General features: G+C 34.9%; 2 protein-coding genes across 2 annotated transcripts in view; both read right to left on the bottom strand.

Annotated features, from left to right (window-relative positions):
- The window catches only part of LOC106627647 (carbohydrate sulfotransferase 11), a 17,316-nt gene extending 15,411 nt beyond the window's left edge, over positions 1 to 1,905 (bottom strand). Inside the window, exon 1 of the mRNA XM_014247830.3 lies at positions 1,549 to 1,905. Coding sequence (XP_014103305.1) covers positions 1,549 to 1,905 — 357 coding nt within the window. The remainder of the gene's footprint in view (positions 1 to 1,548) is intronic.
- On the bottom strand, positions 1,865 to 13,873 carry LOC106627648 (uncharacterized). Its single transcript, XM_070106323.1, has 3 exons — positions 13,509 to 13,873; positions 11,051 to 11,122; positions 1,865 to 2,705 (listed from the first exon to the last, which is right to left on the bottom strand). The coding sequence occupies exons 1-3, from the start codon at positions 13,758 to 13,760 to the stop codon at positions 2,235 to 2,237; spliced, it is 795 nt and encodes a 264-aa protein (XP_069962424.1). The 5' UTR covers positions 13,761 to 13,873; the 3' UTR covers positions 1,865 to 2,234.

Here is a 13,873-nt window from a genome sequence, read left to right as displayed (position 1 = left end):
CTAGATTTGGCAGTTTATTAACACCTCAAATGAAAAAGGAACAACATGAGGTGGTTGTGTTTGGATACAAAACTTAACAAGTAAGGAAGGGCTAAGTTCGGATGTAACCGAACGTTTTATACTCTCGCAAAGTCAAATGGTATACTCGTTTGAGATTTCTTTGTGGATTGACTGATATTTTCGTTAAAAGGTCAACTATAGGCACTGTGGTCCACATATTTAGTACTTAGGGGCTTGAACAGTTTTGGTTCGATTTAGACAATTTTTGATCACAAGGGGGCATACTTTAAACGCATTATTCACACAAAGTTTTACCCCGATACAATCATTCTTGCTTGATTTGCATACTGGAAAGTGAAAGAATCAGATGGAATTTAAAATGGTGTTATATGGGAAATAGGCGTGATTGTAATCCGCACTATAACATAGAGATAAGAGAAGAACGTCATGCACCAAATTTGGTTGAAATCGGTTAAGCAGATCCCAAGATATGGGTTTTCACCTAAAAGTGGGATGTGCCACGCCCACTGTCTAATTTTGAACGCGATTCCTACAAAGTTATCTCATACCATCCCAGAGATAAAATTTAATGTCTCTGGCGTGTTTAGTGCTTGATTTATCGCGCTTTTAGTAGCTTTTAACGATACCGTTATATGGGGAGTGGGCTGAGTTGCAACCCGATTTCAACTATTTTCACACTGTAGGTAGAGGTTCTAAAAATATTTGCTTCCAGTGAATTTTGTTATTATAGCATTAGCGGTTTAGGAGATATGCACATTAAACCTATTAAAAGCGGGACTACGCCCACTTAAAAAAAAATTTAACTGCAGATGCCCCTCCCTAATGTGATCCTGTGTACCAAATAACAATCTTGTATCTTATTGTGGATCGTAGTTATGGCAATTTATTTGTTTTTGATTTATGGCGTTTTGTGGGCGTGGCAGTGGTCCGATTACGCCCATCTGCAATACCAACCGTCTCACGGTACCAAGAAACATGTCTACCAAGTTTCATAAAGATATCTCAATTTTTACTCAAGTTAGAGCTTGCACGGACGGACGGACGGACGGACAGACAGTCACACGGATTTCAACTCGTCTCTTCATCCTAATCATTTATATATATATATATAACCCTATATCTAACTCGATTATTTTTAGGTGATACAAACAACCGTTAGGTGTACAAAACTATTATACTCTGTAGCAACAGGTTGCGAGAGTATAAAAATAATTCCTAAGGTATTAGTCACAGTGGGGAATCGGATTATGATAAAGTGAAACGTATTTGAATTGCTTAAAATGTATAATTTTTACTCTTTCTATAAAAGTAAAAAACGAAACTTAAACAAAACAGCAAGAAGCCTAAAATATCGCTGCAGCAGCTGCATGCAGTACCAGTACAAGTACAAGTATGAGTCTGCCTTTAAAACGAAACGAACAAAATTTACCAATACAACTGATTTTAGTTTTATTGCTAATTCTACATTATCCACTTCCATTACACAGATTGATTAGTCCGCCAAACGTTTTGTTTAAAAACTCTCACCTTAGGCACATAGCAGTAAAGAAACTTGTGCTCCTTATCCACAATCATATGACCCATTTGCTTATCCGTTAGATCATCCAGGGTGAGAGCGCTATAACCCAACGTTTCACATTGTTTCTGCAAATATTCCTGTCGCTGTATATTAATGGTCTGTGTTAGTTCCAGGCTGTGTTCGGCAATTTTTACATTGTTATTGTTGCCTTCCTCAAATGCAGCGCGGATGAGGTCAAATTGCAGCATACATATAAAAATAAGCGCGAACAAAGTAATGAACAAGGACTGACGGCAGCAAATTGAATTCGCCTCCGTTGACGGCATCATCATCTTTGTATTCTTAGGCTGGCGGCTGGCATACATGCGTCGTTGCGACACAATACCACGATACGGTTATATGTGTAAGGGGTTTGGTAAAGATTTCGTGATTTTGACTTCTTACTTTTTGTGCGACGCGGTGATAGTAGTGGTGGCGAAATGATGTGAGACATGGAAATCTTGAAAAGTTTTAACATTTGAATTCCGGAGGCTTATACACGCACACTTTGCTTTATACAATATCGTTTGGTTTGCACTGCTTAACACTTTCAACTTGCTTGTTATTCTTTATTTTTATTTTTTTATATTTCGAATTTATTTTAAACGAGAAAATGCATTTTTTGGTATTATTATGGATATAATGGTTGCACTGGTTATTTTCGGCGACGTTTGTAGTATATTTCACGTTTGCAAAAGCGTAATGTTAAACCGTTTTCTATGCCACATTCACTCAACAATTTACGTCCGTCGTGGTCGAAAAGCGGCGTTTTGGTATGAGCGTCGATCAACATGTAGGCGCGCCATAAAAAACGCCATGAAACCGTCGTTCGATGTGGATGACCGCAGCGCGTTGTGGAGTAAACGAATTCTCCGGTGCTTCTGTTGGCCGCCAACCAAGCGGCATTAGTTTCAACCTGATGTTGACGTTGCTGATATGCTTCCATTCTGTTGTCCATATGGTCGGAGTTATCGTTGCTATTGCTCGCATTTTCAGTTTCTTCGGACATACGTAGTCTGCGTCGTCGGCTCTCGTATCGCTCACGCAACTCTCTTTTATGTTGTACACGTGCAGTTGATTCGATTGCTCTCTTTAAATTAGCTATTGTTGGATGTGCCTGAGGCAACTAATGGAAAAAAGAAAACAAAAAACTTAGATTAAAGCCTCCGTAGGCCATGAAAGGTTTAGAACAACTTTTACACACATATGCACATACATATACGAAATTCTTAAATAACTTGATTGCTTGATTGAACTTTAGAGCAGCAATAAAATAGACAAATAAAATTTGTAAGTAATTAACGTAAAATGTAAGTTTATAATGATTACAGTTGCAACTTTTAAGTTTTTATTTAACATCAGAAATCGTAAAAACTGTGAAGTTTATTAGATAAATAGCTGTGTCTAGAAAGGTGTAAGAATTAGCCAAATTAAAAGTCACGCCACCATAAATTGACATACTAGCTGACACCTTAGCACTTTTTCATATATATGTATGTATAGGTATATATAAGCAATATAAGACAAATAAAAATCGGGCTTGGCTCAGACAAGTTGTAATAGGTGAGCGCTCTTATGTTTTCGTATTTCATAAATGCCACTGTAGGAAAAACATAATTGTGGTAACTTGTGGTACAAGCAATAACCGTTAACCGGTTTTTGTATTTTTTTAAGGCAACAATTACAATTTATAAGTATACATGCACATACGGGTATACCCTCAAAACCAAACTTGGTTCGGAAGGCAACACTTTCAAACATAGCGTATATAATACTCATACCAATCTTCAGATATCTGATCCAATTTTTTTCGAACCCCATGAATAAAATAACGCTCTACATCCGGTAGTATATATCAGTATTTTTATACTCTCGCAACCTGTTGCTACAGAGTATAATAGTTTTGTTCACCTAACGGCTGTTTGTATCACCTAAAACTAATCGAGTTAGATAAAGGGTTATATATATATATAAATGATCAGGATGAAGAGACGAGTTAAAAGCCGTGTGACTGTCTGTCCGTCCGTTCGTGCAAGCTCTAACTTGAGTAAAAATTTAGATATCTTTATGAAACTCGGTAGACATGTTTCTTGGTACCGTGAGACGGCTGGTATCGCATATGGGCGTAATCGGACCACTGCCACGCCCACAAAACGCCATTAATCAAAAACAAATAAATTGCCATAACTACGCTCCACAATAAGATACAAGATTGTTATTTGGTACACAGGATCACATTAGGGAGGGGCATCTGCAGTTAAATTTTTTTTTAAGTGGGCGTAGTCCCGCTTTTAATAGGTTTAATGTGCATATCTCCTAAACCGCTAATGCTATAATAACAAAATTCACTGGAAGCAAATGTTTTTAGAACCTCTACATACAGTGTGATAATAGTTGAAATCGGGTCGCAACTCCGCCCACTCCCCTTATAAGGGTACTGTTAAAAACTACTAAAAGCGCGATAAATCAAGCACTAAACACGCCAAAAACATTAAATTTTATCTCTAGGATGGTATGAGATGACTTTATAGGAACGCCTTCAAAATTAGTCAGTGGGCGTGGCACCGCCCACTTTTGGGTGAAAACCCATATATTGAGATCTGCTTAACCGATTTCAACCAAATTCGGTACATAACATTCTTCTCTTATTTCTATGTTATAGTGCGAAAATCGGATTACACCACGCCTATTTCCCATATAACACCATTTTAAATTCCATCTGATTCTTTCACTTTCCAGTATGCAAATCAAGCAAGAATGATTGTATCGGGGTAAAACTTTGTGTGAATAATGCGTTTAAAGTATGCCACCTTGTGACCAAAAATTGTCAAGCCCCTAAGTACTAAATATGTCGACCCCAGTGCCTATAGTTGACCTTCTAACGAAAATGTCAATCAATCAATCAAAACGAGTATACCATTTGACTTTGCGAGAGTATAAAATGTTCGGTTACATCCGAACTTAGCCATTACTTGTTATAATTTATTTTAAAAAAATCTGTAATCCTCTAACATATTATAATCAAGTAAGGAAGGATTAAGTTCGGGTGTAACTAAACATTTTATATTCTCACAATTTTCAAAGGTCAAAGACGGGGCATAACTTAAGGTATTGGTATAAGGGATCGCATTAGGGAGGCGCATCCGCAGTTTATAAAATTGGGGGGACACCGCTCTCTAATAGGTTTAATGTACATGTCTCCTAAACCGCTAAAGCTATAACAACCAAATTCACTCAGGACAAATCTTTTTAGCACCCCTACTGTGTGAAAATGAAATGATAACCCCCATATAACGGTTTTGTTAAAAAAACATTTAAAGTGCGATAAATCTATAAATAAATGCGCCAGAGACATAAAATTTTATAGACGAGATGACAGTAGATGGCTTTATAGGCGCCGCTGCCAAAATTGGACGATGGGCATGGCTCGCTGATATTTAGGTGAACGCCCATATCTCAAGACCTGCTCGACCGATTTTTACCAAGTTCGGCATGTAACATTATGGTATACTGGCATTTCTATTATATGTTACAGTATGACAACGGGACAAAATGGACTACAACCACGCATACTTCCCATATAACACAATTTTAAATTTCATCTGATTCTTTCACTTTCCAGTATACAAATATGACACCAATGTATATAACGGGATGAAACTTTGCAAGAATAGTGCTAGGTCGTGGACTCACTTAGTTTAATTACTACAATTTGCTTCGTGTGCGAAATATTTAATGTGATATAAACTCAATCAAAGGGGATATTTTAATATATATTGATATTCATATTCAACGCTAAACCACATTATGACTCACATACTGACCGACATATTCGACACTTCTAGAAAAACGAAAACCATTATATTGTATATAAAATGTAGGAGCTTGGGTAATTCTTGGATCAATTTTTGGCATCATGCCAAACTATTATCAGAAAAAAAATGTTCTCGGAGTGATCGATATATATAATATAAAGTCAATCGAAACTTTCAAAATTCTTATATTAAGTATATATGGGCCGATAATATGCATTCACCCGATTTTACCCACTCTTGACCGTAGTTCCTGGGCTTTGTCATTTCACGTAAAAATGAGTGGCGCTACTCCCATCGCTCATTTTTCACACCGACTCACAGGGAGGGGTCTTTTTATACCCTCGCAACATGTTGCTGCAGAGTATAATAATTTTGTTTACCTAACGGTTGTTTGTATCACCTAAAACTAATCGAGTTAGATATATGGTTATGTATATATAAATGATCAGGATGAAGAGACGAGTTGAAATCCGGGTGACTGTCTGTCCGTCCGTCCGCCTGTGCAAGCTGTAACTTGAGTGAAAATTGAGATATCTTTATGAAACATGGTACACATGTTTCTTGGTACCATAAGACGGTTGGTATACCAGTTGGGCATAATCGGACCACTGCCACGCCCACAAAACGCCATTAATCAAAATACAAATAAATTGCCATAACTAAGCACCACAATAAGATACGAGACTGTTATTTGGTTTACAGAATCACATTAGGGAGGGGCATCTGCACATTAAAATTTTTTTTTATATTATATATCTCCTAAACCTCTAAAGCCTTAAAAAAAAACCTATCGACATTGTGAAAATGGATGAAATCGGGTGACAAGACCGCCCACTCCCCATAAATCGGTACTGTTAAAAACTACTAAAAGTGCGATAAATCAAGCACCAAACACGCCAGAGTCATTAAATTTGATCTCTGGGATGATATGAGATGACTTAATAGGAACCGCGTTCAAAACCTTGGGATCTGCTTAACCGATTTCAACCAAATTCGGTACATAACATTCTTCTCATAGATCTACAAGGTGCTTTCCAAAGTTAACAGGACTTAAAAAAAAAAGACAGAACAAATGGTTTTATTGGCAAAATCAATTAATTTTATTCAAAATAGTCTCCTTCTGCTTTAATACAGCTTTTCGCACGGTCCAAAAGCATGTCGAGCGAGTGTTTTCGCTCGTTGCCCGGTATAGCCGCCAGTATGCCGGTGCAAGCCTTTTGAATGGCCTTCACGTCTGCATAACGCTTTCCTTTTATCGGCAAATGCATTTTTCCGAAAAGGTAGAAGTCGCACGGTGCCATATCAGGTGAATACGGGGAGTGGTCAAGGCGCGATTTTTTTGGTTTCGGCTCATTTCTCATTTATGTCCTCACGACCACTTTGAAAACTTTGAAACCACTCGTGCACTCTGCTACGGGATAAGCAATCATCGCCATAAACTTGTTTCATCAATTGAAACGTTTCGGTAAAAGTTTTACCAATTTTAAAACAAAATTTTATGTTGGCTCTTTGTTCGAAGCTCATTTTCGCACCGATGACAAAAACATACTGACACTTAAAACGCAATAACTTCACTTCCAATAGATGAAATGTCATGAAATTTTTACTGGAAATCGATAAAGGATAGCAGATTCTAACGCACTAGACATATAGATGGCGCCACTAGAGTTTACTTTGTTACTTTTTTACTGTTTACTTTGGAACGCACCTTGCATGTTATAGTGCGAAAATGGGCTAAATCGAATTACAACCACGCCTATTTCCCATATAACACTGTTTTAAATTTCATCTGATTCTTTCACTTTTCCCTATGCAAATCAAGCAACAATGATTGTATCGGGGTAAACCTTGGAGTGAATAATGCGTTTAAGGTAAGCCACCTTGTGACCAAAAATTGTCTAAATCGAACGAAAACTGTTCACGCCCCTACGTACTGAATATGTGGACCCCTATAGTTGACTTTTTACCGAAAAAGACGGTCAATGTGTAAGATACTTGTATATAATTGAAATTTATATAATAAAATTAATAACTTAAAAAATCGATAATAGTATGTTTTTTGTGCCAAAAATGGGTTGAATCGGATCAATACTTCCTTCAATATACAATTTTGCCAACACCTGACGTAATTTCCCTTGCAAGCTGCGAGAGTATAAAATGTTGGGTTACACCCGAACTTAGAACTTCCTTACTTGTTTATTGAAAAATTTATTGCTCTCCCGTTTTTATATAGCGATTTAACAAATGATTCAACAAGCTTGGTTTATATAGCCTGAAAACCACAGATGTCCCTCTTTACAATGATCATATGGTGGCTTGGTATATCATTTTACATTTTTTTGATCATCACAGGGATCCGATTTTACCTATCTGCAATACCAACCTCTTCAACTTGTCAAGGTAGATGTGTACCAAGTTACAGAACCGCAACAAGAGACTCAAGTAGCTAGCCATCCTTGGGGCAAGAACAAAGAGACGTTATTAGCAACTTATACGTACATGGCAATCGGTCTACCGGTCATCAACCACGTAGCCCCAATAAGTTCGCCAATCAGAGCGGTGAGCGGAGGCTTTTTCTACCTGGTGTATGTTTGTACTATATAGGTATAATTTAAATCGCCATTAATGTTAATTAAATGCAAATGATTCAGTTTGCTATAACTAACAAAACATTAGAAAAACTGTGTCTACCGTCTGTATAGATTATATATATTATCTAACGACAGCATTCAGGAGGACCACTGTATTTATTGCCGCTTAAAAGCATTTATAACATAAAGATAACAACAAATATGATAATATACATATACATAAATGACGAAATATCACTACTATTGACGCAAATGGCTCACGACCTTGAACTTGAAGCATAAATCATCAAGAAATAATGCACAATTTGAATAGGCAGCAACCACTTAAGATGCTAAATATTACGTGATGTTAATTAAGCTGCAAACTTTCATTTATAAAAAAACATTATAATAAATTTAAATCACAAACATTCATTTAAGCATAGATTTTATTTGTGTCTTCCTTGTCACCATCGCTGTCACTGTTGTTTATACTGTAGCAACATGTAGCACAGAGTAGAGTAGTTTTGTGTTTTGTGTATATCCCTTAAACTAATCGAGACTGATGCATATATATGTAGTTATGTATATCAAAATATATAGGAATTAATTTTCGATAACTTCAGTAAGATATATTAATAAAACGGGGAAAGGAATTCCATTTAAGGGGTTTCACGGCTTCAAAAAAAGTTTATTTTTTTTTCATTGTCTTCTTTAATTCTATAACATTTCTAGAATATTGTCCTAAGTTCTCAAGTTGACCCGAGTTATAGTTTTAAAAAATACAGCCTTGAAAAGTTACGCGCTCGAGGTCAGCTATATAGTCACTTTAAACTTTAAACTGTGTTTTCAAAGTCGGTTGTCAACATTCATCGCAAACTAATCAACCGATCTTATGAAATTTTACACAGGTCATCAAGATATAATTTACGTCTTGAACGAAGTATTTTCTTTTTGTTTAATTACAACTATTAAAATAAACCAAAACGTCGATAATAGCATTTTATCTGTAAAAACGTCTGCCAAAACTACAATTTGATTCCTGTAAGAAGTTTTGCTGTCAACGCGGAGGCACCCTTTTTTCCGAGGGACTGCCGGAAAAGACGTCGTAATGGCCGAGTTTTGAATATTTTTTTTTGTTTTGAAAATTTCACAAAATCCTTGTAAAATATGTATCTTTTGAATAATAAAAAGTTTGAATAAAATAATTTATGTTTTATATAAAATAGACCGTTTTTTGCTCGACGAAACACATGTAACCCCTTCAGTCTGAAGACTGAGAATATGGCGCCATTAAGGGAATATTTAAATTCTTATTAAAAGAGAATCGTTACTCCTTTTGGTATATTTATATATAATATTATATATGTATATTCATTTGTAAGCATTTCCAGTTCATTTGCTGGGGAATACGATCCCCAATTATAGTTTGTAGCTACTCAATGTTGTGACTACATATTTATGTACAAGTACGTTTGAATTTGCTTAGATCAATTATTATTTCTACAATAAATTATTTTCTTCTCACTACAAAATCTTTGTCATAATGACCCAGATTCAAAAGTAACCTGCTAAGTGATTATGTTTATTTGCTCAAACAGTTAGCGTATAATAATCCAATAGCAAAATTTAAATTGTTCTGGGAATCAAAACAACAACATACAGCAAGAAGTAGTAGTATAGTTTTATTTTAAGTGATTTAAGACTTAAGTCTTAAGTGATTTTAAGTGATATTAAGTTTTATATTGATAATTGCTATTGTTTTTAAATTGTTTATGTTTCATATACATTTTATTCTTTATAATATCATTGCAAATTAAACTATCAGATTTCAATTCGATTAAACCGGAAGAGAACTGCTGGCGTAAACAACTTAAGAAATGAACAACTTGGCAGTCTTAAGGGGTATTCTAGTTTAAAAATAAAATAGAATCGTTTTTTTTTATATTTTCAAAGTTTAACTATTCAAGAATATGTCGACAAGAAGATATTTCGAAATTCGAATTATTTTGGGAGATATATCTATGTACATAGGTAGTCGGAGATATAGGTATACGTGAAACTATAAACGCGTTTTTCAAAACGATGCCAATTTCTCAGCATTTACTTGATCGATTTAACTAATATTTTTAGAGACTTGTTACGTCTGAAACTATCCATATCCCCAAATATAAATTTTTATAACTTTAAAAAATTCGAAAGATATATTGCCAAAAAAAAGTCGTCCATTCAAAAACTTAATTTTAATCGTTCAGTTTGTATGACAGCTGTGGAAAATATTTTATGCCAAATTTCGCGAAGATACCTTGCAAAAAAAAAAATTTCCATACTGGGACTTGCGTTTGATTGTTCAGTTTGTATGGCAGCTATGTATGTATTATATAATATATGCTATAGTGGTCCAACACACAGTGGACAAGTGAGCGGCTTCTTGGAGAGAAACGGTCGTGTGCAAAATTTCAGACCGATATTTTAAAAACTGAGGGAGGGAGGACTAGTTCACGTGTATACACACACATGGGCGGACAGACAAACAAATATGGCTAAATCGATTTAGAACTTAAAGCTGATCAGTTCTATACACATTTTAAAGAGCCTCAGACTTTTCCTTTGGGGCGTTTCAACTTTTGTGGCAAACTTAATATATTCTACTCAGGGTATAAACATAATTTGACAGTAATTTAATAATAGAACCTCTTTACTTCTTAAATTAAAATTTGAAATTATAGAAAAAAGTTTAACTCCCTCAAAATCGGGAATCAATTTATATATATATCGATTATATTGATGTTACAAACCACATTAAAACCACCTTCTGCATTACATAATTGGATTCTGGAAGAACTAGTAATTATCAAATTTTAGACAGAAGCAAATGAACTTGTAATATACAATGTTGAAGGTATTATTTCCTCAAAAAAAAAAACAAAAAACATAACATTTGGGTAAACCATAAAGCATACTACTTCTATTACCATTCTCACGAGAGTCAGTCTATATAACCATAACAAACCCGGACTGCCAACTTGGCCTCTACAACAACAACAATTTCTATCGTTATCTTTTTTGAATATGCTGCTACTTACAATTATTGTTAGTGTCGATAAGCCATCACGTTCAATATAAAGAGTAGTTGCATAACCATTCGCAATCCCTATCTGAAAAAGTAAGAGCAAATTACAATATGATTTTAAGTCAAAATATGACTATTTATGTACAATAAATGTGTTTTAAAACTTATAAAATTAGAAACAGCTTATTCCTACCTAATGTAGTGCATTTATAAGAATAAGATAATAAGAAACCCCAAGATCCCTGAGAAGGTTTTCTTATGGCATTGAAAATCCACGAACGAAATTTCCCAGTTGAGATCGACCATATTCGTAATTTATAACAGAGAAGTATAAAGTTATGGGAAGACAGACAAACTTACATGTAGACACATATTATTGTTAAGATGCTTTACTTTGGGGGAAGTAGGGGTTTTAAATTGTTTTTTTTTTTGGCTGGGATTTTGAATACTATCCTCCGAATTCGGGTTTAGAACGGTTATGGATGAATAGAGGAAGTCCTCCAGATTAAGAAAATATATATTTAGTTGCCGCTGACTTATATTTTTGAGATATTTGCGTTTAAAGTTCTAAAATGCAACAATTGAAAATAAGTGTTTCTTCGTTTTATAATGAATTTTACACCTGAGCAAGATCACGTTAAGTGGATCACGTTATTGTCCATTTTATCATAAAAATTAAGTAAGTTGCAGGCATGACACCGGTAATATCATCAGACAAATAAATTTGTTTTTACTAGAATTGTCTCTCTTTTATCCAGCTGTGGCGCAAATTCTGATCATCCTCTAATATCTTTGACAGCTTGTACCATTCTTTTCGAGACTTTGTTACATCATATTGGCCAATCCAACGAAAGAGTATTCAGGACTTGGTTTCTTTCGGTTTTAATATTTGTTTGGTTAAAAGCACACTTACAATTACTCAAAAGAACGTCATTTGGAGTGTTATGATTAATATCAGTAGCTAGTTAGAATAACGCCGATAACCTCGACAATCGTCACAATTTTATAGGCGGTTCACCTCGATCCAATAGTAATTTATTAACGAAATCAATTTTTTATTGATTATCTAGTGTCACATTCTTACCATTTTTGGTCTTCTCAGGTTTACGGCCTTGATAAATTGCTCTCTCACAATAATACACGTGTTACATCTGATAAATTCTTTAAAATTGCGAGCTTGATTCGATGTTATTAAAATTAAATTTTTAGTAACGTTTTTATGACTCTTTTATTTAACAGATTGCAACACTTATTACTCCTCCTACTTTAAAGCATAAAAGTTATTATTAATATAAATAAAAATAATATTAACAAATGAACTTATTTAACGAAGAAATTCAAATTACTTTTAATATGATTTTGTTATTTTCAAGGAGACGAAAATAACTATTGAAAATCGAACGAGCGATATATTTTTTTAATAAAATAAACGCTTGACGCTCGGAACACTGTGAGAAATAAATTCATATTGTTTAAACTAATTGCGAGCCTTTGAAAGTTTCTTACGGAATCTTAAAATTAGTTTAATAACTGATGAAAAGAAAGTTCATACCTTTCCCGAGAAAATTAATTTTTAAGATCAAGTTGACAATGAGGAGTCCACTTAATGTGATCTTGCTCACCTATATATTAACTTTTATCCATTTACACTTCGCTAATTCTTTTCTACACATTTGTTTTGTACTTAAAAGTGTAAAAATAACTCTAAATCAATTTTGTTTGTTTGCTTAAATACATTTATTCATACTGTAGCGACTAACGTAAATTTATTAAGAAACCATTACAATGACGCTTGTTGTTGACTGGAGGATATCTTCTGGAATGGTTTTGCTTGGGATAATTGAAAATATTTTTTAGATTAATAATGACATATTAAATCGGGTTGCCAGATGTGGTCATTGGGTGTTCCCACACTACCCTCCTCTAAATGAGACTTTGTGGGAGTGCCCGCAGTGTCGAATTTATTTACTGGTACCGTTGTTTGAAGATAGACATGACGAAGTTTACTGATCGCTCATCTTTGGTCGAGGTGCCCTAATATGTCATCAGTGGCCAGATGTGCGGCTTTAATGTGTTCGTTCATCTTTTTGCCGTTGACTTCGATGGCGTAAACGTTATTAGCAGGACGCTCTAACCAACTGAGCCAATGGGCAAACGTCCGTTCCCACGACAGTCGGGTCTACGTAACCGGAACGGACCGGGATTTATTCCGGCCAAGGACTGTCAACTCGGTAGAACTCTGCCGCTACAACAACAACAGTATATTTTTTTTCTTGTTACACGTACATAGATATGTGTATATAATGTCAACATCATGTACAAAAATTTGCAATAAAAAATGTTGTAAATTTAGCCGTTATTTTTTAGCTGTTTCTTAAAACAATAACAAAAATTGCCCTTGTTTTACGCGATTTAATCCTACTCCCCCCTTAACAATACACAAATTTATTATTTCAAATAAATATAATTACCTCACCCTGAAGTTCTTCTGGCGTTATATCACATGGAATATCTGAGAGTACCTCATCAGATTCTAAAAGTTGTTGCAGCTTAAGTTCAGTGGCCCGAACAAGCAGCTCATGATCCCTCCTTTCAGCATCAAATTTAGGAATACGCGTTTTCCTACGCGGCGTTTTATCTCCGAACGTCAAATGACGTCGCTCACGTTGAGATTGTCGCAACAAATTTATGGGTAATCCTTTTCTATTTCTTTTGCGACGCATGTTATAATAAAACGTTGTAATTATAATAGAAATATGCTTTCAAATCGAATATTTGTCTTATCTGATATTCCTAAATATGTCAAAACGTTTGGAAATATAAACAAACTATGGAA

This window comes from Bactrocera oleae, chromosome 3 (assembly GCF_042242935.1).
Source record: "Bactrocera oleae isolate idBacOlea1 chromosome 3, idBacOlea1, whole genome shotgun sequence".
Taxonomy (NCBI): Eukaryota; Metazoa; Arthropoda; class Insecta; order Diptera; family Tephritidae; genus Bactrocera; species Bactrocera oleae.
The sequence above is the reverse complement of the archived record's forward strand: the minus strand, read 5'-3'. Positions and strand labels throughout refer to the sequence as shown.

What these genes read in the sequence shown, in the direction of transcription:
- LOC106627648 (XM_070106323.1), bottom strand. Translation starts at nt 13,760, where the DNA reads ATGCGTCGCAAAAGAAATAGAAAAGGATTACCCATAAATTTGTTGCGA. An exon ending in CAGAAGAACTTCAGGGTGAG is followed by an intron (nt 11,123 to 13,508) that starts GTAATTATATTT and finishes TTACTTTTTCAG; the next exon opens with ATAGGGATTGCGAATGGTTA. An exon ending in TATCGACACTAACAATAATT is followed by an intron (nt 2,706 to 11,050) that starts GTAAGTAGCAGC and finishes TTTTTCCATTAG; the next exon opens with TTGCCTCAGGCACATCCAAC.